The sequence below is a fragment of the Ovis aries genome, chromosome 11, assembly GCF_016772045.2.
Source record: "Ovis aries strain OAR_USU_Benz2616 breed Rambouillet chromosome 11, ARS-UI_Ramb_v3.0, whole genome shotgun sequence".
NCBI lineage: Eukaryota > Metazoa > Chordata > Mammalia > Artiodactyla > Bovidae > Ovis > Ovis aries.
In genome coordinates this window covers 24930257-24955723 of record NC_056064.1, presented here as the reverse complement: position 1 = coordinate 24955723, position 25467 = coordinate 24930257, and the positions used below count along the sequence as shown (strand labels likewise).

General features: G+C 44.7%; 1 protein-coding gene across 1 annotated transcript; it reads left to right on the top strand.

Moving 5' to 3' along the window:
- The first annotated feature begins 8948 nt into the window (after positions 1-8948).
- On the top strand, positions 8949-24148 carry TEKT1 (tektin 1). The gene is made up of 8 exons (XM_004012578.5): positions 8949-9024; positions 10698-10904; positions 12710-12875; positions 15187-15315; positions 15877-16020; positions 18284-18506; positions 22900-23096; positions 23889-24148. The coding sequence occupies exons 2-8, from the start codon at positions 10715-10717 to the stop codon at positions 24094-24096; spliced, it is 1257 nt and encodes a 418-aa protein (XP_004012627.1). The 5' UTR covers positions 8949-9024; positions 10698-10714; the 3' UTR covers positions 24097-24148.
- Positions 24149-25467: the final 1319 nt, after the last annotated feature.

The window sequence follows — 25467 nt, the reverse complement described above, 5'->3', positions numbered from 1 at the left end:
AGTTTTCGTGCCACCCCCTGTGGTGAAAGTGGTACTTGGATTTTGTTTCTGCTCAAAGCTGTTGTCACAAATTTACAAACCAATCACGAACTCCCTCTGTTCTTACAAGCCTATTTTATGAATGTTTTACTAGATTGCTACCACAGTGCCCTCTGGTGGAACATAATAATTTCCTTGATATAGGTGGCTTAGATTTTTTTTTTTTTCTTTTTTTATTGAATTCACAGTGTTTCAACTGCACGGTAAAGTAATTCAGTTATACATATATGTGTATTCTTTTTCAGATCATTTTCTGTTATAGGTTTTTACAAGATATTGCATATAGTTCCCTGTGCCACAGAGTAGATCCCTGTTTTTTGTTGTTGTTTTAATATTTATCTATTTTTCGTTGCATTGGCTCTTTGTTGCTGTGCGCAGGCCTTCTCTGCTTGCAGCAAGTGGGGGCTGTTCTCCAGTTGCGACGCATGGGCTTCTCATTGTGGTCACCCCTCTTGTTGCCGAGCACAGGCTCTAGGCTCGTGGGCTTCAGTAGTTGTGGCGCAGGGGCTCAGTAGTTGAGTGCAGCAGGTTCAGTAGCCGTGGTGGATGGACGGGCTTAGTTCCTGTGCGGCATGTGGCATCTTCCTGGAGCAGGGATCAAACCCATGTCCCCTGCATTGGCAGGCAGATTCTTATTGACTGTGCCACCAGGAAAGTCCCAGGAGGTCCTTGTTGTTTATCTACTTTATATGTAGTAGTATGTATCCCATTTATTATTATTCATAGTATTAGGCTCATATGAAGATATGGCTTATCCACATATTTTAGAAAACTTAAAAAAATTAACTTGTGATTTAATTTTCAATCCATTGAACTATGAGGCTTGGTTTTCACTGTCTAAGAATCTACCTTTCCGCAGAGTGGTTCTGCCTGGTGGGCGCCTCAATCCCACGCCTATGGTCCCTCTGGGTTTAGAGGGCTGCTCTCAAACTAGGACATAGCAAATCTGATAGAGTGAGAGGGCAGCCCTCGCAGGACCCAGGCCGATTGTTCTGCACAGGGGATGCAGCTAGAACTCAAAGCTGCCTGAAGTCAGCCTTCTGTGCCAGCTCCTGTCCAGCCTCTCCCCAGCTGGGTGTGCTAATGATCCTAAAGAGGGCCAGGGTATGCCATCCCAAAATATGCCACGTTGGCATAAGGGTTATTTTTGAGCTGCAAGGTAACTGAAAAGTGAGAGATGCAGGAAAAGTTCTCTGTCCTCCCTTATCTGCCTAAATCTAGGCTATAGATGTTCCTTGGAGGAAGGTCTGTACCACGAAAAAGAGACAAACTCTGATCACCAGAGACTGGAGTCACACTGAGATGAATCTGCATAAACAGACCTTATAAAAATAACCTTTATCTTTCATTGGTTTCCCATATATTCCCTAGTCACTTTCCTAGAATTTATCACCCCAGAAACCCAAATCTTCTTTCCTTTTTCTAGCCAACTCTCCACAATTTACTGCCCTTTGTTAAAATGGTATAAAAGCCCCAAGTCTAGCTGCTCTTTCAAAAAATTTTTAATTGGATTTTTTTAAACTGTTTATTTGGGCTTTTTGTTTCGCTTTGTTGTGTTTGGTCGTAGCACATGGCCTATGGGATGTCAGTTCCCCAACCAGGGATTGAACCCGTGGCCCCTGAATTGGAAGTGCAGAGCCCTAACCACTGGGATGCCAGAGAAGTCCCTCTAGCTGCTTCTTAAGAGTTTTCACTTCTTTTTTTTGTGTGTGACAATCCCATGCACACAAAAATACTAACATAAATAAAAATCATATACATTTCCTTCTGCTAAGCTTTGCCAGTTTAATTTGCGTATCCCTATATACTGAACATAAAAGAGGGGAAACATTTTTTCTTTCCTACAGTTATCTCCCAGGTGTGGAGATCATTGCAAGAAGGACAGGAGGTGAGTTAGTAGCCTTTGCTCCACCCTCCAGGGAGCACCTGGCACCTGGTTTGAGTCTCGAATGTTGCTACCTCATCCAGTTCAGCACCTTCAGCTGCCGTGCCTGACAAATGGCTAAAGACAAGAAACAAACCACACAAAGAACCCAGCACACTCTCTGCCCTGTCTCGTCTTGACTTTCAAGGGGTTTTGTGTGCTCTCTGAAATGTTAATCCTCCAGGGTGAAACCCAAGCTGGTTTATCCTTAGAGCTACCAGGGCCAGTAGAGATGGTGAGCAATGAAGCACTAAATTTCTTCTCCTAAAAATACAAGGGGTCTATTCAACAAACTCACTGTTGCACCACAAAAAGCTATTCTTGTATCAGATCAACAAAGGGAACAGGGCCAAGTACAAAGACAATTTGAGGTTTATGTTCTGTTTCCTGTGGAAAAGTGAAACCCAAGGGAAGACCACTGGTAGGACAGAGCAGGTCCCACGAAGGTGCAGCGTTATCTTAGACCTAAGTTCTGATCCAGCATATTTGTGGTGGGGCCTGAGAATCCACACTTTAACAAGCACCCCAGGGGGTTCTGATGCAGATTATTGGAGGGTTGCCCACATTCTGAGAAATACTCAGTGGTGTCTGCCAAGATTCAATAGCAGATAGCAGTAAAGCTCTCAGGAGCACAAGGCCATGCCAGCATAGTAAAAGAATAATTACATTTTCCAGGGTTTGGCTCAGTCAGCACTTGCTTGGCCCTCATAAATGCTAGTAGACAGATATTCATAAACAATAAACATATGTTTAGCATCCTGAACTAGACTTTTAAATAGAACATTAAGAAACTGTCACACGTAGAGAACAGACTAGTGATTGCTAAGGGGGAGGGGGTTGGGGGAGGGATGGAGAGGGAGGTTGGAGTTAGCAGATATAAACTTTTATATGTAGAATGAACAACGAGGTCCTACTGCATATCACAGAGAACTGTATTTAATATCCTATGATAAGCCATAATGGAAAAGAATATTAAAAGAGAATGCTTCTGTACAGCAGAAACCAATATAACATTGTAAAGCAATTATACTCCAATAAAAATAAATAATAAAAATAGATAAATAAAAATAGAAGGAAATGGCAACCCACTCCAGGATTCTTACCTGAGAAATCCCCTGGACAGAGGAGCCTACTGGGCTACAAACAGTCCACAGAGTCTCGAATCAGACACAACTTAGCAACTAAACAACAACAGAAAATAGACCTCCTATATGATCCAACAATTTTATTTCTGGTTATTTATCCAAAGAAAACAAAAACACTAATTCAAAAAGATATATCACCCCCTATATTCATTGCAGCATTGTTTACAATAGTTAAGACACGGGAGCAACCTAAGTGTCCACTGATGAATGGATGAATGGATAAAGAAAATGTGATATATATATAAACTTCTCTTTATTCTGTATGGCCCAAGATAGAAACTAGTACTCACAGATGAAAACCATCAGAAGGCCTTCCCTGCAGAATATCCCAAAGAAGGACTGACTGGAGAGGTGATGAGTTCCCCATCACTAGGAGAGTTCAAGCACTGGACAACCATTTGGCAGGAATGCTGTAGAGACTATAGCATTTCAGCATCAGATTGGATTAGATAACCTTTCAAGTTCCTTGCAATTCTAAGAGTCAGATTCTCTTAAAGGATACCTCAAAAGTTCAAAAGTAAACCTATAGGTTTAAAAACCACCAAAATTTCTTTCTAATGTTCTTTCAGACTCAGGGAAATCAAGATGAGTAGAAACTCTAGTACCATGTACACTGAATGCTTTGAAAGTTTGAAGGACTAGAACTCTAAGATGTACCTAAGTTCTCTGAAATGTCCGTCAAAATAAGAGGAGTATTGGCGTGAAGCACATTCAATAGCATCCTTTGCTGATTTTCACAAGCCCCAAATAGGTAATCCAAGGGCCAATTTTTCAAAATCACACTCAAATTTCGTGCTTTCTAAGGTCTTGAAGTATTTTAGTTTTTTGATTGTGTTCATGAATGTATAATAATCTTTTTTAAAACCTTTATAATTAAATTGACTCTTGGTAGGAGAACAAAAGCAAGCATAAAACAGAATCTATTTTCCATAGCTTTTCCTGGATGGAATAAAATGGTACTCAACAAAAAGTAAGTAAATAGTGATTGGGTAACATAAATAAGAAAGAGCTACGCACATTGATTTCTTTACTGAGCAGTTTGTTTCCTAACATTAATTTAGGCAATAACGCATTCTCAGACATCCCCTTCCCACTTAACAGAATTGCATTCTTATGTCAATGCTGCTCACTTTCATAAAGCCTGGACAGCTCAATTGATTAGAGCACACCCGTTCAATACACATTTATTGGGGGACTTCCCTGCTGGTCCAATAGCTAGGACTTCGCTCTCAATGCAAGGGGGCAGGTTTGATCCCGGGTCAGGGAACTAGATCCCATATGCCTACAACTAAGAGTTTGCATGCCAGAACGAAGAATCAAGGATCCCTTGTGCCACAACCAAGACTCAGTACAGCCAAATAAATAATTAAAAATAAAATATTTTAGGACTTCGCTGGTGGTCCAGTGGTTAAGAATCTGCCTGCCAGTACAGGGGACATGGGTTTGATCCCTGGTCCTGGAAGATTCCACGTGGAGCAACTAAGCCCATGCACCACAACTACTGAGCCTGTGCTCTGTAGCCCAGGAGCCACAGCGAGAGAAGCCACTGCAATGAGAAGCCCCCGCAGCCAACCTAGAGAGCAGCCCCTGCTCACCGCAACTAGAGAAAGCCTGGGTGCAGCAAGACCCAGCACAGCCAAATGCGGATAAACAAATAAATAGTACACATATTTTTACATTTTAAAATACATTTATTGGGCACAACAAATGTACCCTAGTCCTCCAGGAACACACACTTTAGTGCAGAAAATCTGCTAGGTCCTGGGTTCAATCCCCGGGAAGTCCAGTTAGCTTCACGGCCAGCCACCTTACAGACGCTGCTATGAATCACAGCCAGAACTGGTGGAGGTGACTATGCACTGTAGACACGGCGAAAAGACTACTGGAGTTGCGGGTGTGCGGTGACCACAAGAGAGAAAGATGGCTGAGAACATCTCCCAGGCCTACTGGCAGTGGAAATAGGCTATTTCGATAGAGAAACGTACGCTTGACATCCTCCTTATCTCGGAAGTACCTCTTAGAAACACACAGACGTCATCTGGTAGTTAGTCAAAGTTTAAAATGCCAATAAGAAGCTTTTAAATGCTCACGTTTCTTGACTGCTGATTTTCCAATAGCACTGTGCAACACAGGAGTAAGGTCCTGATACAGACCCAGGACACTGGGGTCTTGAAGAAGCAGCTTCAACACAATGGCGTATGATATTGAGACAATTGAAGAATGCTGAGAATAAAAAACTGATTTCTTCTCAACGAACTCACTGTTCCACAGTGATGCCCAAGATAGAAAACAATTCATATCTTAACAATACCCTTGTATGGAGGAAGAGATTTTTTTCCTCATCCAGGTGCAACTGGGTAGAGAAACCAACACGGATCTGAACACCACTGGCAATGCTACGAAAACAGAGTACCAGGGTCATGGAAGCACTGTAGGAAATTAAACAAGAAGTTAATAACATCTGACGTTTTGGTAGCATTTTTGCATCCATAAGACTCTCCTATGGCTGTCATAAGCCAAGCAGAACAAAAATAACTATTTTTTAATTGAAATACAGTTGCTATACAATATTATATGTTACACTCTATTACAGCAATTCATGATTTTTAAAGGGTATAGTCTGTTTATAATTTATCATAAAATATTGGCTATATTTCCCATGTTGTACAATATATCCCTGTAGCTTATTTTACATCTAGTAGTGTGTACCTCCCAATTCCCTTCCCCCATATTGCCCATCCCGTCTTCCCACAGATATCTCCCCACTGAGAACCACTAGCTTATTCTCTGTATCTGTGAGTCTGTTTCTGTTTTATTTAGTGTTTTGTGTTTAAGATTCCACATGAGTGATATTATATAGAATTTGTCTTTCTCTGTGTGAGTTATTTCACTTAGCATAATGCCCTCCACATCCATGCGTGTTGCTGCAGATGGCAAAATTTTATTCTTTTTTATAACTGATATCTTCTCATATATGTGTATATATATATGTATACACATATGTATGCCACATTTTCTTTATCCATTCATCTGGTGATAGAAACTTAGGTTGCTTTCATATCTTGGCTGTTTTAAATAATGCTGCTATGGACATTGGGGTGTGTGTATCTTCTCAATTTAGGGTTTTGGGTGTTTTCTTGGATATATGCCCAGAAATGGGATTGCTGGATCTCGTGGTAGTTCCTCTTTTTGAGAAACCTCCATGCTGTTTTCCAGGACAGGTATTATTAATGTGGATGAGAACACTGAGACAGCTAAGTGGTAGGTAGGAACCAGGCTGGAAGCCAGACTTCAGGCTCATGGCTAAGTGTGTTTTCCACTACACCATGTGGCCTCCATAAGCTTCCTGCAGAATTCTTTTAGTTTCAAAATGACAGTTTAATGCTGTCCCCACTTTCTGTTTGTCTTTCTTGTTTGACATATAATTTCGGCTCACCAAGAGCATGAAGTTATACTTCTGGGTTATGAATCATATAATTTGTGTAACTCTTCTTAAATTCTTCAAGAACTCTTCTGACTTTCAGTTATAATTTGAACTGATAGCTTTCCAGAACTGATACAGCTATCATATCTTTTCTTTATGGTTCCTCTATTTGTTATGGTCAATATCTTCCTCTTTCTCGATTTTTCACTTTTATTCCAGTAATTTTTTTTCCAAAAGAGTATATGTTCAAGTTTCAGAGCTGCCAAAAAATATCTTTATTTTGCTCTGTGAGGTGTTTTGGCTGGTTATAGAATTTGAGATTTGAAATCATTTCCTCTAGAATTTTGAAGACATTATTCTAGCATCATTTCTAGGAATCTATGTTATAGACAAAAAGCTATATACATATTCATTTCTTTCTTCCTTTACTCTTTGAATAATGACGTTTCCCCAGTGGTCCAGTGGTTAAGACTCTGCACTTCCACTACAAGGCGTGTGGGTTCAATTCCTGGTCAGGGAACTAAGACCACACAGTAAGGCCAAAAAAAGAAAAAGAAATTTCACTAGAATAGGATGTATACAGATTGAGAATAGGTGCATATATAATGTGTATGTATGTGTGACTATGTATGTGTGTGGAGATAATTATTTCAGGTGGGTCTTTCAATCTAAAGACTTGAGTCTTAAATTCTATATATCACTTACATGTGGAATTTTTTTAAAAATACAACAAACTAGTGGGTATAACAACAACAACAAAAAAGCAGACTCATAGAGACACAACTTGTGGTTACCAGCTGGAGAAATAATATAGGTGTCGGAGGCAAAAACTATTGGGTGTAAGACAGGCTCAAGGATGCATTGCATTAATACAACATGGAGAATAGAGCCACCATTTTGCAATAACAAAATGTAAATAGAAAGTAACCTTTCAAAATTGTGTAAAATTTTAATTAATTAAGAGAAATAAAGACTTGTGTCTTTAGCGCAGGACATTTTCCCTCTTTCCTTCATCTGTTCTCTATTTTTCCCCTTCTGGACGTCCACTTGACAAATATTAAACCTCCTGAGTCTATCCTCGCAGACTTCATTTTTCCCCTGTATTTTCCATCTCCCAGTGGACACAGTGACCTGGGTTGGTTTGCCAAAGGCATCCTCCCCATACCTGCACTCAGAGCTGCCTATTCAGGCCTCCCACACGAGAAGAGCCTGGTTGCAGAAACAGAGCTACACCAACTCCAGAGGAAACTCATTGTATTTGGGAAACAACGGTTTTATTCCAACTAACAAAAATCTCAAAATTACTGAAAACTTCAGTGTGCTTTGCCTGAGTATTCCTACTTTGAATATAAGCGTTGGTTGTACACTTAATTTAGCAAATTCTAAGCCTTGAGCTGCATATCTGCTTTATATTCTCTTCCCTACCCATATATTCTCCTCCCTACCCATATACTGATGCCAGATACACACTGAGTAAGTATTGATAATAAGCTGTTCCATACTTTCTCTATTGGACTCATGCCTTTGCTGGCCTGTGTGGGTGCAAAACAAGGTTTTCCTTTTGAAAATATTTTACTTAAACTCCAGAATAAATAGTTGGAGAGCTCTTTTTTTCTTCTTCTTCTATTTTTGTTAATACATCAGCAGAAGCAACAGCATCCGAGTTTAGGCCTTTCAGAGGGCAAAACCAGCAGAGCAGAGTCCAGCTGGCTGGCCTCAACTACAAGGATCAGTTCTTCCGCGAGGATCTCAGGGGTTTTTTTTTTTAATCCCCTCCTCCAACCCTTGGAGTGCTTTACCAGCACTACAATCATAAAGAACATATTCCGAACGCTGTTTGGGAGTTTCAAGCCACTCATTTTCTAGATAGAGAAACCACTCCTGACTCCTAGCCCTCGGTCTGGCCACTGCCACTGACTGGAGGCTGAGGGACCGGCCCGGGGTGCCCCTCCTCATCCCTCCTCCTCTTAACCCCCCACCCCCCACCCCCGCGGCCGCGGCAACCCCAGGAATCTCTCCATGCAGCGTCAGGTGTGTGGTTTAAGTGGCCCCAGGCCGGCCTGCGGCTGCGAGGACCTAGAGGCATCGTCCAGCCCAATTTCGCGGTACATCTGGGGAGTCCGAGACCCAGTGAGTGCTGTGCGGCCCGAGGTGGCCCAGCCGGCAGCAGGACCAGTAGCAGGCCTCCTGAACCCCAGCTTGGTGTCCCGCATCTTCGCTGTAGATTGAGGTGTCTATCTGGCCAGAGCCCTCCCAAGCCACATCTCCAAGTCACTAGCGCAGGCGAAAAGACAACACTCGCGCCTGCGCAAAGCCTTCCGGAGTAAACGCCCCTTCTCAGCAGACCCCACCCCCCTTTGCCCTGGTAACGCGTTACCGGTTGCCATAGAGCCTGAGCTGTTTACGTCCCATTTCTGCAAAGGCCCAGAGCTCCCGCTGGAGTAAGGAGGCTCCCATCCCCAAGTTGTGAAGTAGTTCTTTGTGGCGTTGAGGTAAGTAAGCCTCGGCCCCACCCCACCAACTCTTAACTGAAGTCCATAGACCTATCCAACGCCTTGTGCACATTGGAATCAGCCAAAATTTAGGTTTAATTTCAACCTCATTTAGCCCTAATTTCGATTTCTCTGGGAGCTGCTCAGACTTATCCAGAAATCTGGGGTTAAATGTTGAGCCCCACACTCAGACAAAATTGGCAGAGGCCATTGGATGGACTGGATTAGGAGACCCATGTTGTCAGAGAGGGCCCGAGGCCTGAAACTCAGCCTGGTCAAGATCTGACTTCAGTTCCAACCTTCAGAGATTCCGAAGTCTTTAAGGGCAGGCACTCGTATGTTTTGGATGAGGATGGGGCTTCCCAGGTGGCACTAGTGATGAAGAACCCACTTGCCAATGGAGAAGACATAGATCGCGGGTTCGGGTTCAATCCCTGGATTGGGAAGATCCCCTAGAGGACAGCATGCAACCCACTCCAGTATTCTTGCCTGGAGAATCCCATGGATAAAGGAGCCTGGTGGGCTACAGTCCATGGAGTCGCAGTTTAGCACACATGCACGTGGGTGGGGCAGATTTCAGCCCCGTCTGAGGAAGACAGGGCTCACAGTCAGAGCTGTGTGCAGACGCGTGTGTGTGTTAGTTGCTCAGTCGTGTCGGACTCCTTGCGACCCCATGGACTGCAGCCCGCCAGGCTCCTCTGTCCATGGGATTCTCCAGGCAAGAATACTGGAGTGGGTTGCCGTGCCCTTCTCCAGGGGATCTTCCCAACCCAGGAATCGAACCGAGGTCTCCTGCTTTGCGGGTGGATTCTTTATCACCTGAGCCATCAGGGAAGCCCCCTGTGTGCAGAGGAGGAAGAGACATGCTCGTCTTTCTCTTGCTGCTGGCCTCTCTGTTGCTGCTGGCCTCTGCCTGCTGCCTCTTCATGGGTTCCTCTTCTTGTTCTCTCCTGTTCTCTCTCCTGGGAAACTTTTGTTTCTGTTATCTGCTGAACAGGCTCAGTACCTAGTTGTCAGTTTACAGATGTCACATTTTGTTTTTAGAAAACACACCTGGATTCATCTGTTAAGCAGTATCTACTAAAACAGAACACTGCCCTATGAGCTAGCAATTCAAATGAGTTCTAAAAATGCATTCATGTGTTCACCAATATACGCATTCTAAATGCAAATATTCATAGCATTCTCATAATAACCCCAAGCCGAAAACTCAAATATCCATAAACAGTAAAAAAGAGAGAGAGAGAGAAATTGTGGTATGATGCTATACTACTCAGCAATGAGAATGAACAAACTGCAACTGTATGAACAATCCTGATAAATCTTACAGACATAATCCTGTTTATTAAGAAGTCAGATAAAAGAGGGTATAGGAAAAAAGAGTACTTAGGGATTCTATGTTAAGTTCAAAAATATCAAAACTAATGTATAGTGTAAAAATTGGGGCTGTGTGGGGCTGGGGTGAAGAATAGTGGCCGGAACAAGGCACAAGGTGCTAGTAATGTTTATTTCTTGGTCTGCGTGCTGGATATACTGAGTTTTTCATTTTGTGTACAGATCATGGTTTGTGCACTCTTTAGTATGAATGTCACACTTTAATAAAAACTGACATTGAAAACAAGACAACTTGCTTTCAGTTAATCTAAAAAAAAAAAAAATCTACTTTTGAGCAGGACTTTGGAAAGTTCAAATGGCCAAACTACTACAACAGCCACCCAAGTTCTTGCGCGCAGAGTGGCAAATTGCTAACAAAAACCAGTACCACAGAGCAGAAGCCCAAAGGTCCCGGTCTGAACGCCTGGTAGCAGAAAGCCAGAGACTTGTGGATGAAATTGAAAAGACCACAAGAAAATCTCAAAGCGATGTGAATAAGAAACTAGGTAAGATAACACACTTGCTATGTTTGTAAACATGTTTGTATGATACTGTATTGTCATTAGCATTTCTTACTCAGGAGTGGCAGTGTATTATCTTGAAATATTAGAGAGAAACATGTATTTCCAGATTCTGTCTTTAAGTTCATTGCCTTAAGAGACAAGCTTTTGATGCTTTTGAACTGTGGTGTCAGAGAAGACTCTTGAGAGTCCCTTGGACTGCATGATCAAACCAGTCAATCCCTAAAGAAATCAACCATGACTGTTCATTGGAAGGGCTGATGCTGAAGCTGAAGCTCTAGTACTTAGGCCAGCTGATGAGGAGAGCTGACTCATTAGAAAAGACCCTGATGCTGGGAAAGACTGAAGGCAGGAGGAGAAGGGGATGACAGAGGACAAGAGGGTTGGATGGCATCACTGACTCAATGGACATGAGTTTGAGCAAGCTCCAGGAGATGGTGAAGGACAGGGAAGCCTGGCGTGCTGCAGTCCCTGGTGTTGCAAAGAGTCAGACACTACTCATCGACTGAACAACAGCAAGAGACATGGTAACCCAGTCTGATTTGCAGTCATCCATCAGTCATTCTTTTATTGATTTGATATATATATCTGTTGAGCATCTAAGAGCATCCATGGACTAAGCACTATGGATATCACAGGGATATCAGAGCCTGTTTTTAAGGGGCTCTCAGATTGAGGACGGAGAAGGCAATGGCACCCCACTCCAGTACTCTTGCCTGGCGAATCCCATGGATGGAGGAACTGGTAGGCTGCAGTCCGTGGGGTTGCTAGGAGTCAGACACGACTGAGCAACTTCACTTTCACTTTTCACTTTCATGCATTGGAGAAGGAAATGGCAACCCACTCCAGTGTTCTTGCCTGGAGAATCCCAGGGACAGGGGCGCCTGATGGGCTGCCGTCCCTGGGGTTGCACAGAGTCGGACACGACTGAAGCGCCTTAGCAGCAGCAGCAGCAGCAGCAGCAGATTGAGGAGGAGAAAGATACAAAAATTGTTAATCAGAATATAACTAGATAGGTGCTGTGGGAAGGGGTACAGAAGTAAAGGTGGAGTAGACACTGGAGAGTTGGAAAAGACATCCTAAAGAGGAATATTTGTGCTGAATCTTTTTTTTAATATTCATTAATTTTTATTTTTGGCTGTGCTGAGTCTTCATTGCTATGCTGTAGCTTTCTCTAGTTGCAGTGAGTAGGGGCAACTCTCTGTTGTGACGTGCAGACTTCTCATTATGATGGCTTCTCTTGTTGTGGAGCCCGGGCTCTAGGGTGCAGGCTCAGTAGTTGTGGCGCATGGGCTTAGCTGCTCCAAAGCATATGGAATCTTCCCAGTCCAGGGATCGAACTCATGTCCCCTGCATTGGCAGGCAGATTCTTTATCACTGGACCAGCAGGGAAGTCCTAAGCTGAGTCTTAAAGAAAGAGTAATGCTGTCATGACAATCCCATTCCTATGGATACAGTTTTAAAGTGGTGCCCAGGGACTTTTCAAACAATATACTTTTGCATCTTTGACAAAATTAAACATTATTTAAAACAGGGAGCCTTGAGAAATTAGTCACTGAGTGTAGAATGATCTTTGGATTACTTTGATGTTGCATATAAGAAGAAACAATGTTCTTTTTCCTTCCTTCCATTCTAATAAACACAAAGATGTATAGATACCCCAAGTAGCACCATTCTGAGAAGGAAAGAAAGTATCTCGGCAGCTTCCCAATAGTCGTCTAGTTTCTAATCTAAGAGCTGCCTGCGCTGGGAACAGAGTCATCCTGGAGTGACTTCTCTGTGTGCTTCAGAGCAGAGACTTGAGGAAGTCAGGTTCTGGAAGAAGGAGTTAGATGGCAAACTTGAGCAGCTGGTGTACGCAACTGAAGACCTGCTCCTCTATCAGACCAGACTGGAGAAAGCCCTCGAGAGCTTTAAGGAGCCCTTGCGCATCACAGAGAAATGCTTGGAATACAGGTAGGAGGGATGGTTCCTCTAATGAATCTTCTGGGAAATGAAATGCTGCGTAGTAAAAACCGACTGTGCTTGGTGGTGGGCTAGAATGAAACCGATAAGCATGTGTTCTTTTAGAGCCTGAAACTATCTCAGCATACTCATGGTGCTGGGCAGGAGCAGGAGCACCGGACTTGGTTCATGTCTAAACTCTGCTCTTAACTAACTTCAGTATAAGTTAGGACTGGGTTTGGCTGTGGATATCAGAGAGGGACAAAATAACATTGACCTCTTTCCTCTCACATTTAAGGAATCTGGAGCTAGTTCGGGGTTGGCATAGTGTGCCACAGTGTCAGGCTTCCAGGCCTTTGTAATCTTGTTGCTCCACCATCTGGGTGATCCCTGTGCTTGGTTTCACTCCCAAGGTTACCTCATGATTCAAGATGGCAACTAGAGTGCCAGCCATTATGTCTGCATTCCAACAAGTAGGAATAATTAGGGTTTAGACTTAGCAGCAGCAGCAGCAGCAGCAGCATTCACCGTTTCTACTTGCGTCTCATTGACCAGAGCTTAGTCACGTGGCCACCCCAACAGAAACTGGGAAATGGTGGTCTTTATTTTGGGCAGACAAAGCAGATACAGTTGCTAGAGGACAAGCCTGCTCCCATACACAGAGCACATGGGAGCAGTTCACAATCCAGAGAGCACTATGCTAATGTACGTTTTTACTATAATTTCCCTCATGTAAGTACTATGAGCAGGATGCTCCTCTCTGCTTTGGGGTGATTCTGATTCACAGAGCTGATCCCCATAAATCTTCTGGAGCACCCTAGCAGGTCTTGTTGCTGCCAGCATAGCCCCCTCCAATCGAGTGCCTCGTCTACACTGGCTATTATGTGAACTTTCCCCAATGCAGATCTTTCCAGGTCACTCCCCGGCTTTCAAATCCCTTCATTACCACCCTATGCCCTAACACCTTCAAAATCAAATTCAAACTTCTTCGCTTCAAAAACGAGGTCCATGATGGTTGGGCCCCCAGTGAGCCCTCCATCCGGTCCTGCATCTCATCCCCAACAGTGGGATGCACTTGGCGCATTGAGCTGCTTGCACTGTGGCTCTGCCCACTCTGTTCCTCCTCCTCAGAAAGCCCTGTTGCCTCAGTGAGCTTCACCTCGGCAGCAACCAGGCAGCAACTCAACCAGATTTAGAGAGGTGGTAAAGCAAAGGAAAGTGGCAGGTGCTCAAAGAAGCCAACATCCCGTTGGCTCAATTCCACACCTAAGGGTGATTAGGACGCAGATGCTGCTAAGTGGGTTGAGTACCTGCTACTCTGTGCCAGGTCCCATGCTGTCTGCTTTCATATCTCTTTTGTTCCTTGCCACAACCCTAGGAAGTACTGATAAGTATACCCATTTCACAGAAGAAGAAACCAAGGCACAGATAAATTATACAATGTGCCTGAGCCCACACAGCTGGTGAGTGATGGAGCCTTCCCTGAAGACAAGCACTATCAGGCAGGTGGAAAAGAACAAACTATCAGACGGTGACCAACCAATTTTGGGAGGAAGTGGTTAAAAGCATGTGTAATGCCCAGTTCTGTGACACAGGATCTGTAACCTCTCTGAAACTCAGTTTCCTCACCTGTAATTGAAAGGTTAAATGAAAATGAATTTTCACATGAAAAGCTCAGTACAGTGCGTGTCTCATTGTAAGTGTTCAGTAATGGAGTACTATTAATTTTGACATTATTATTATTACAATTATTATACAGCATCTTTTTCAATTCAACCCTTGTTAAAAAACAAGACTGGGCTCAAGGAAGAAAACATATGTCTTTAAAGTTCTAAGTCAAAAGATAGTCTTTCCAATAAATAGGTAAGAAGGAAAAGCCTTCTGAATTGATGGCGAAATTAAGGCAAAAAAAGTCCAGCTGGCATTTTTCAGACCAAGTGACCAACCACTGATTCATTTTTCTTCTTTGTGTTTTGGATATTTTGAAGTCAAATAGACACCAACTAATGTATATCCCAGTGGCTCAGATGGTAAAGAATCCGCCTGCAATGCAGAAAACCCAGGTTCCCTGAGTTGGGAAGATTCCCCTGGAGAAGGGAATGGCTATCCATTCCAGGATCAGAGGAGCCTGGCAGGCAACAGTCTATGGGGTCACAAAGAGTTAGACACGTCTAAGTGACTAACACTTTCACTTTCAATGTGCATCCCCTGTCACATTGTCCAGATGGATTGGGTTCAGTTGTCTTGATAGTTTTAAAAGTCAGCAAGTTTTGAGTTGTCTCCCTCCATGCGTGGGATGACTGTCCACTTTTCTCCCGACCAGGGAGAAGCGGGTTGGCATTGACCTGGTCCATGATGAGGTGGAACAGGAGCTGATCAAGGAAGAGGAGATCATCCGGGGAGTAATGACCCTGCTGACCCGCACCCTGGAGGAGACACGCGAGCAAATCAGGTACTGCCCCCACATCTCCACTGGGCGTATCTAGGAAAAGCTGTGCCCAGCAAGACCATGCTCCCCGGCACAGGAAGAATGGGGTTTACTATCCTACAAGCACTCTCCATGCCCGAGTGGCCAGGGAACACTCAGAATGAGACCGGGACCGCCTCTCGTGCCTGACAGTCATTCTCTGGTGGTGGGCTGGGATGTGGCAGAATTTCACCCCTGATTAGAAACTGGAGGACACTGGAGCCATTTCCTCCCCAGGGTGACCTCTCACAAGCAGGATGCCACAGTGGTGACATCCGAAAAGGCCACAGTTGAAAGGAGGATTTCGAAGTCCAGGGCTGGATATGTTAATTGGTCACCAAGCGTTAATGGGGTGTGTGTGTGTCTGTCTGTCTGTCTGTCTGTCTGTCTGTCTGTGTCTGTGTGTGTTGAGTGGATGAGAGGGTGGGAGGAAGTGCCGCTGTGTTGCACTAGACTAGCTTCGTTTTCCAGGGTCTCCCAAGAGCCTGACGTAGCTGCCACTTGGGCATTCAAGAGGAAGAAACCCAATTTACCTTCTCCCTTCAGGTTAAACCGCTCTGCCAAGTACAATCTTGAAAAGGATTTGAGGGACAAGTTTACAGCCATAACCATTGATGATATCTGCTTCTCACTCAACAACAACTCACCAAACATCAAGTATTCTGAGAACGTCGTGAGGGTTGAACCAAAGTGAGTGAGTCCCTGCTGGCCTGGCCACACTGTCCTTCTCCCCACTGTGTGATGCCCCAGTGTTTCTTGGAGAGGCCAGCAGGACCTAGGACATCATCCTGACCTTAGGCTGGGAGCTAGGAAGTGGCAGGTTTTAGGCAAAGACAGGCGCTGAGCAGTGACTACCCTATAGGGCCCAGTGGTGCCCCAGTCCTCCAGGCTAGGCTCTACTTTAAGAAAGTCTGATGTAAAAAATATATGTATTGTTTGGCTGTACTTTGTGGGGTGCAGGATTTTAGTTCCCCAGCCAGGGCTGGAACCCGAGCCCCCTGCAGTGGAAACATGGAGTCTTAATCACTGGACTACCAGGGAAGACCCTGAAATAAAGTCTTAAAACGTCTCAAATTTATTCATTTACCTATTTGCATTTTTAACAACTAGAAGAATTTGAAAATGTATAAAGAGCAAGTTAATAGTTTCCCTGAGATAGCCAGTGTTTCCTGTATGTTCATATAAACATACATATACACTCATGTACACAAATAGTTTTGTTACAAAAATGAGATTATACTCTTTACCTTTTCTATAACATCTGATTTACATTTTTCAAGTAGTATTACATCACAGACCTAACTCATTCTAATTTTTAAAACATTCTTTTTGAAGTAAAACATACATACAGAAAACTGCACCAGAATTCCTTTTTTAAAGTAAATCATACATATAGAAAACTGCATAGGAATTTCCTGGTTCATTGATTGGGATTCAGTGCTTTCATTACCCGGGCCCAGGTTCAGCCTCTCTTTTGGGAACTAGGATCCCACAAGCCAAAAAAAAACAAAAACAAAACAAAAACAGAAAAGAAAGAAAATCGCACAAATAATAATCAATTGTTTAATGAATTATCATCATTTTAGTTATCTTTTGCTGTTACCAAGTTACCCCCAAACTTAGCAGCTTTAAAACAAGCGTGTTATCTCCCAGCTTCTGTGGGTCAGAAGCCCAGGCATCACTCAGCTGGGCGCCTCTGGCTCACCTTTTTTCAGAGTCCTGTCAACTGGGACTGTGGTCTCATCTGAAGGCTAGACATGGCAGCTGATCTAAGAGGAAGAAAACAGAGAAGGCATCCAAGAGAGAAGCCATAGTCTTCCTCTTTCAGCCTCATCTCAGACATGACCTCTCATCACATCTATTCGTGAGAAATGAGTTCATCACACAACTCAAGGGGAAGGCACTGTACAAAGGTGTGAACACCAGCAGACATGAGGGGTCATCAGGGGCGTCTCCACATAACCACCAGCCAGGCCAAGAAGTAAAATGTTACCACCGACGCCAAAACCTCCACCCCGGCCCCTCTTGATCAATGCCCCCTCTCTCCTCCCCCAAAAAGAACCACATTCCCGGCTTCTAATAGGTTTGTTCTGCCTGCTTCTGCATTTATTAAATAGCATCATATTTTGAATATTGTATATTTTGTCATATATGTAGTATATATAAGTATATGACAAAATATACAACATTCCATAATGTTGAATCTTCCAATTAACATTATTTTGAGACTCCTCAGTGCTATATAAAACAATTCCTTGTCAAACTAGCAATTCTTTTATTTATGGCATTTCAGGATACACTCATGATTATCCTATTTTTTTCGGTGTATAATAATCTGTGGGCTTCCCAGGTAGCTCAGTGGTAAAGAATCTGCCTACCAGTGCAGGATAATGGGTTCGATCCCTGGTCTGGGAAGGTCCCCTGGAGAAGGAAATGGCAAGCCACTCTGGTATTCTTGCCTGGGAAAAACCACATGGCCAGAGGAGCCTGGCAGGCTACAGTCCATGGGATCGCAAAGAGCTGGACACAATTTAGCAACTGAACACACACTCACATTATAATCTGTGACGACTATAATTTATTTTGATACCTACCTTGTCCCTACCTGTGTGATGTTGACCAGGTTACTCCATCTTTATGAACCTGTTTTCCACATCTTTCAAATGGGGGTGTGAAAGGCACTTCACTAGGCCAGCATGAGGATTAAATGAGAGCGTGTCTGTAAAGCGCCAGCCCAGTGCCTGGCAGAGAGTAAGTAGATTTCCCTAGAGTGGCAGCTATTGCCACTGACAGACCAGTGTTCACTCTGCCTAGAGATGGGGAAATGTTCTAGGTGCTTCCATTGGTGGAGGGAGGCCTAACTTCCCACTGGTTTCCAGTCACTGGTCCCTCTCCCCACACCCCCACGCCAAGTCCAGATATGCTATGAATGAGTGCCTGGGTCCCGTTTCAGCTCCGTGAGTCTGGAAGACTGGCAAGACTTCTCCAACACCAACGTGGAGAAGGCTGACAAGCAGAGGAACAACTCCCTGACGCTGAAGGCCCTGGTGGACCGAATCCTGTCCCAGACGGCCAATGACCTGCGCAGGCAGTGTGATGTGGTGGACACCGCCTTCAAGAATGGGCTGAAGGAGACCAAGGATGCCAGGGACACACTGGCTCTTCATCTGGACAAGGTGAGCTTCCTGGAGGGACTATGGACGAACTTGCTCAGAAGGTTTCACTCTGGAGACCTAGAATGGCCTTTAGGGCTTGTGATCCTGGGTGCTAAGGAGTAAATGTCATTCACCTCCTCCGTCTTAGCAGCAGGCTTTGGACTTTGGAGGACTGGAGAGGGTCTTGGCGCTGCTCTGGGCCTCCTTCGTCACTGACTGTTGCAAAGAACAGGCCTTCTCCCTGCTTCAGGCCTTAGTTCCTCCTCTGTGGGGCATGGAGAGGCACTGCATGCTCTCAGATATTCTTTATGACTCTGAAGCTCTGTGCGTGCACGCGCACGCGTGTGTAAGCTGCTCAGCCGTGTCCGACTCTTTGCAACCCCACGGACTGTAGCCCACCAGGCTCCTCTGCCCATGGGATTCTCCAGGCAAGAATACTGGCGTGGGTTGCCGTGCCGTCCTCCAGGTGGTCTTCCCGACCGAAGGATCGAACCCGCATCTCTAACGTCACCTGCACTGGCAGGCGGGTTCTTTACGCTGCTGGGACTTCTGTGGTGATCCAGCGGCTAAGACTCTGGGCTCCCAAAGTAGGGGATGCAGGTTCAATCCCTGGTCAGGGAAACCAGATCCCAAGATCCCACATGTATCAACTAAGACCTGGTGCAGCAAAATAAACTTTTTTTTTAATTGGCTGCTGCTACTAATAACAACAACAACAACAATAATAGTAACGATGATAAACATAGCCAAATAGAGTCAAGAGGCTTCCTAGTGGAGTAAGAACTTAGTCCAGGCCTCAAAAGACGGATCTGAGATAGGAAGGCAGAAGTTGGAAGGATCCTCTGTAAGGAAAAAGGCAAGAGGCTGGTCTTTGCAGAGGCCTGTGAGAAGCCCTGTCCTACCAGAGGAGATCCCTGCAGGAGCTGGGGGCTGTGGGGCTGAGGCCTTGGAAGCCACATCTAAAATGAGCACCTGGGACTTTCCTGGTGGTCCAGTGGCTACGACTCTGCACTCCCAATGCAGAGGGCCCGGGTTCCATCCCTGGTCAATGAACTAGATGCTTCCACAATTAAGAGTTCGCGTGCCACAACTAAAGATCCCACATGCTGCAGCTAAGATCCAGCACAGCCTAGTGAAAATGAAATAAAAATGTAAAGTAACAACTAGCTTTTTTAAAAAGGGTCTGGGCAGGCCGGAATGATGGACTAGAACAACTCAGGTGAGGTTCCCTGCCCTCATCTGGAGAAAGGGACCTAGCTCTATGACAGAAGTCTCCACCTGCTTATTGTCTGGTCAGAAGCCTCCGTGGTCACGAGGAGACTTGACAAACTGAGGAGGCGACCTTCAAATTAAAGGGTAGGGTGGCCCCCATTTTTATTTCCGAGACACAATTATTTCCTTATTGAACAAAATGTATTTTAACTCCAGCTATACTTAGAATTTAGTATGAGAATGTTTAATCTAACCCAGGGCTTCAGTGACCTTAATGAGTCAGCAACATTTTTCTATAAAGGGTCAGAGGGTAAATATTTTTGTTTTTGTGGACCAAGATGCAAGATCAAGGATATTACCTAGATATTAATATAAGAAAACAAATTTCCACAAATTCTTTATTGGTAAAATTAAAAGTAGAAATAATTATAACTGGGTGTTGTTTTTACAGGTCTTCTGGTGAGAAGAAGGGGATTGATTCTTTTAGGGGGAAGAAAACAATTGCTTTGGTGGGGTTCAAAGTTAGTATTTTCTACCAAAACCATTGCAGAGGTTCACCTGTTAATGCTGACCTGTAATGAGATTTTGTATATTTCATCTTTGAAAGCATCCATTCATTCGGATAGGCACTGCCATAGACATAGCCACCTATAAGCATATGATTTTAATTGAACACGATCACTGCTTGGAAGACCTTTATAGAATCCTGTTAAATTGTTCTCCTGGTACAGTATTTGCCTTTTAGTACCTCATTCCATATCAGATTAATCACTCCCAGTCGAAGGGTAGTTAGAAGTTCTTAATTGCACAGTTAAGTGAATTTTGAAGTATGGAAATTTCCTTTGCACTTGCTTTGATGTCCAAAAAAAAAAAATTTCCAGAACTTGGAAGAATACTTCTTTGGCAAATGTGTAGGGGAATGGAGGTCTTACTTCATGTTTTAACTTTTGGCAGCACAAGAAGCAAAGAAAGCAACTTGATTCTACTTGTGACGCAAATCATGTCAGTTGTTGAAATGACTTTATCGCAGCCAGTATACGAAAGGGCTGTCTTGCCTTGCGATTTTAGGTTGACTCACTTAGAAATATTTTTAAGTGTGCAGCAAAAGTGAACTTCCAAAGCCACTCCATGTTTGATAACAGAGGTTGTTCTTGCTCAGAAAAATTTTAATCTTGGCCCCAAGCTAAAATAAACCACAAGAACATTTCATCACTGCTAAACCATTTTACTGCTGAGTAGTATGACAAGTGAGGATAACCAACTTCTAGTTCTGACAAACATGCACAGAAATGAAGACAGTCAAGTCCACGGAAGCCAGTCCAAGTGAACTTCATGGTTCACTGTTGACGTTATTGGTTCGATAACACATGATAGATCCACATCTCTTCTGCAAAGCACTTTCTAATGAATAGACCAGCCACAGTCCTTAAAACGCTTACATTTCCACGAGCTCTGTAAAAATGCTCAGCTAAGCCTTTTTGTGCTCAACATATTTCCACAGCACCATCAGCTCTCACACTTAGTAGATTCCACTTCAGGTTGTACTGAGTTTCTGTTTTCTTAACTTTTTGAAAATATCCTCACCTATAATTATTTCATGCAGTCATTCATAGAGGCTAATTCTTTAGTTACTTCAAACTCAGCGTTGACTCCTTCAATAAACGACATTGAACAGGATCAGAACACCTGCCAACTCACGAAGAGCAGAAGAAAACCTCCCAAACTCATGTGCTTTGTGTGCTTTTAATTAACGATAGTTGTTCCTTGTGTCCATAACTCTTCGAGCAACTATCCTTGCAGACTAACAGTCTTAAAAATAATTTCTATTCCCTGGACACTCTTTCTCAGCTGCTGCAATCAAACGTGATTTAATTAGCTCACCATCAAGTAAATGGCTTTCCTTACTTGGCTAACACATGCACCGCTTAGACTCTTATTGTGATAGAAGCCTCATTTTCCTTTGTGTGAAGAAATTCTGCAGTGATGAGATACTGTTTTAAATTTCCAGTTTTTCTGATCATTGCTCTCCTGTGTGTTGGGAATGTTGTGGTGAATGCTTAGCCTGGTACCGTTGATGTTGAGTGTATTCTTTCAGTACGGTTGTTGTGTCCTTGCATAATAAACACAGTGCTTTGCTCTCCAATGGATGGGCAAAACCTGCACTTCACTCTGCCTTACAAGTGCAACCCACAAAGCCCACTTTTCTTGTATTAACATGATGGACATACACGGATAATAAAAAGCAAAATAGGATGCCACAGTATGATGATACATGTAGCATTTGGAAAGCTGTCAAGTTATTACCATGTCTTTGGGATTCACAGTCTGGACAGAAGCACAAAACAGTGAGAGCATAATGCATATCATCTGCTGCAACTTCTTAACTCTGCTGCTATAGTTCAAAAGCAGCCATATATCAATGAATGATCATCACTTAAATTGATGATGAGTCCATGAGGTTCATTTTACTATCACTTTCATGTACGTTTAGAAATTCCCATGATGCAAAGTTTAAAAAGAAAAAACAAGGAAGAAATAAAATCTTAAACTAGTTAAATATTACTCTAAAAACCCAAGTACCTTGAAGGCATCTTTTGTTGGCACAAAGCCACCATCAAAGAAATTAACAAAACTCAGATTAAACTACTTACTCCTTTGGTGGGCAGAACTGGTCCTAGTGGGGGGATTGGTAAGGAAGCAGGCAGAGGCAGCTTTCATGGTCCAAAAGCACAGGATATGTAAGAGACACAGGTTCAGTCTCTGGGTGGGGAAAAGCCCCCGGCAGAGGACACAGAAACCCACTCCAGTATTCTTGTCTGGAGAATCCCATGGACAGAGGAGCCTGGCGGGCTGTAGTTCATAGGGTTGCAAAGAGTCAGACACAACTGGAGCGACTTAGCACACACACACCGAGGCACATGGGCAGCCTCCAGCCTTTGCTGGGGGCCTTCCCCAGGAAATCCACATATTTGAGAAGGAGATGAGGCAACAATGGCCATCCGTATCCATTCCATGCTTGAGATTCTAAGGCTGGGTGACTTACCTTACCTCCCAGCAGTCACTGCTCTAGGGAAAAGAGATCAGGCCGATTCAGGTGGCCTGCGTGGGTAGATAATCCGAGGTTCCCTCTTCCTAACTCCCTAAGAGTGTCTGCTGTTGAGGAACACAGCCTGGCCTCACCTACTCTAACCCTTTTTGTAAGGTCATGGAAGAGATCGCCTCCCAGGAGAAAAACATTGTGGTTCTTGAAAAAGCCATCCTCGACCAAGAAGGGCCTGCCAAGGTGGCTCACACACGCCTGGAGACCAGGACACACCGGCCTAATGTGGAGCTGTGTCGAGATGTTGCACAGTACAGGCTGATCAAGGAGGTCGGCGAGATCACCCACAATGTTGCAAGGTAAGCAAAGAGCTCCTAGAGGAGGGCACGGCAACCTACACCAGTATTCTTGCCTGGAGAATCCCACGGACAGAGGAGCCTAACAGACTACAGTCCATAGGGTCACAGAGAGTCAGACACAACTGCAGCGACCTAACCACTCAGGCAAAGGGCTACTGGGGCTCCATTTAAACCTGGACTGTGAGGACTTCCCTGGTGGTCCAATGGCTAAAAATCTGCCTTCCAGTGCAGGGGACAAGGGTTCGATCCCTGTTTGGGGAGCTAAGATCCCACATGCTACAGGGAAACCAAGCCCATGAACCGTAACTACTGAGCCTGAGCATTCTAGAGCCTAAAGCCTTCTCACTCTAGAGCCCACACATAGCAAGGAAGACCCCCCACATACACACACACAAAACCCTGAACTGTGAGCAGGGCTAGGCAATGTCATCATGGATGAAGCCAGCTGGGCATAAGGACCTTTGCCCTTTGCATCTATCATGTTTAGGGGTTCCTTTCTAGAGGAACCTACTCCAACCGACTGCTGCCATGCAGGGCACGGACCCAACGTTGACATTTTTCTAAAAATCCAGATGTTTAGGTAAATTCTAGTTCTAACTGTCGGAAGTTCACAGGTTTGTCTGCTTGTGAATCTGGTCCAGGGCCACCGATTGGAAATTTCTGTCTTAAAGAGGAGAGAGGAAGCAGACACATCAATTTGAGTCCAGCACCTAATAGACGAATACACTTTTCCCCCTGAAGCAGTGACAGGAAGCCATTCATTGTTCCCTCACATTCTTCCTCCTCTTCTAGACTGAAGGAAACACTGGCCCAAGCTCAAGCAGAGTTGAAAGGCCTGAATCGCAGGCAGCTGGCCCTGCAGGAGGAGATCCAGATCAAGGAGAACACCATCTACATCGACGAGGTGCTGTGTATGCCCATGAGAAAGTCCATCCCGCCTCGGGACGGGGATGACCACGGGGAGTGGGCCGGGGGCTTGCATCCCGAGGCTGTCTGCTGAATGGAGAATTCTCATTATGCCGTTTCTCATTAAACCATGTCCTAAAACAGGAGCACAGAACTCTCCTTCCAGGTCGGCAGAACTTCCATGCAGCCCACCCGAAACTCTCAGCTGGGTATCAGGCCTGCTCAGGGCCTCAGATCTGGCTCTATTCTGCTGCCGGTGGCGGTGCTGTGGTTGTTCAAGGGTTAAATTCTGTGACTTAGGCTCTTCTTATACTATCACAGAACTTCAGGCCTGGGGGAAGGGTCCGAGGCATCTTAGTTCTGATTTATTTCAGTTGAGGAGCTGGGCTGGCTCGCCTGTTCAGACCATGCCCATCTTACTCAGGAGAAGGTGAATATTTCTCCTGGCTCTCAAGATTCCTTTTCCCTGGAAAATAAGATAGTGATTGCTGACTGAGGTCCCTGGTTGGTCCGCAGGATGCGTGTTTAGCTCATACAGACCTGAGAGGAGAGGGGAGTGGCGCAGCCCTGGGTGAGGAGTCCCCTTCAGGCTTACTGACACCTGCGGACATCTCTCTGGGCCTCTTCCTCCCACCCCCACCTTCTTCCAGGTGGTTCAGTGGTTAAGAATCTGCCTTCCAATGCAGGAGGCAAGGGTTCAATCCCTGGTCAAGGAACTAAGATTCCCATATGCTGAGGGGCAACTAAGCCCGAGCTCAGTTGAAACTGAGATCAGCTGATGGCTAGGACCTGAGACCCTCTAGTGGAATGCTTGCACCTGGACAAGCATCTCCCCAAGCAACAGAATACAAAGAAACTGGAAGGCCACAGGCCAACTGCCACTCCTGAGGTGCTGGGAACAAAAGCGTGATCCTTGCACAGGGGCACCACTGGGTGGCCTGGGCAGACCCCCTGAGTCACCCCGCTGACCCAGCCCACAGACCTGCCCCTGTTGTTAGCCCATTTAAGGAACTAGCTCCTGCATGCCCCCTCAGGGAGGAGCAAGGACACCTGGGGCTTGTTTTCACTCCCTGCTGCTGTAGTTCGAGTCAGAGTCCCGGTAAAGCTTTGCCTGAATATCTTGTCTGGCTCCTCATTGATTTCTATCAGTTAAAGAGTCCAAGAACCTGTGTCAGTAACAAAATGAAGAGGAAGGCTAGGATCCAAGGGGCCCTTCTGCACTTAGGAAGTTAGGGGTTGAGGAGTGGGTGAGCCAGGTGGCTGCTTTCTGGGCTCATGGTCTTACCAACTCGGGTCCTTGGGCTCTTTAGACAATAGAAATTGATGAAGATCTGATGAGAAATTCAAGCAAGGCTTATTGGGATTTGTGCTATGGCACAAGGCAGCAAAAACAAGCCCCAGGTGCTCTTGCCTTCCTCGAGCAAGGGCGAGCTGGTTTCAGCTAGAGGGCGCTAGGCAGGTGTTC

Bases quoted from the DNA above. Each gene is read 5' to 3' on its own strand.
- TEKT1 (XM_004012578.5), top strand. From the start codon at position 10,715: ATGGCCAAACTACTACAACAGCCACCCAAGTTCTTGCGCGCAGAGTGG. The intron at 10,905-12,709 runs GTAAGATAACAC...TGTGTGCTTCAG, and splicing joins CGATGTGAATAAGAAACTAG to AGCAGAGACTTGAGGAAGTC. The intron at 12,876-15,186 runs GTAGGAGGGATG...TCTCCCGACCAG, and splicing joins GAGAAATGCTTGGAATACAG to GGAGAAGCGGGTTGGCATTG.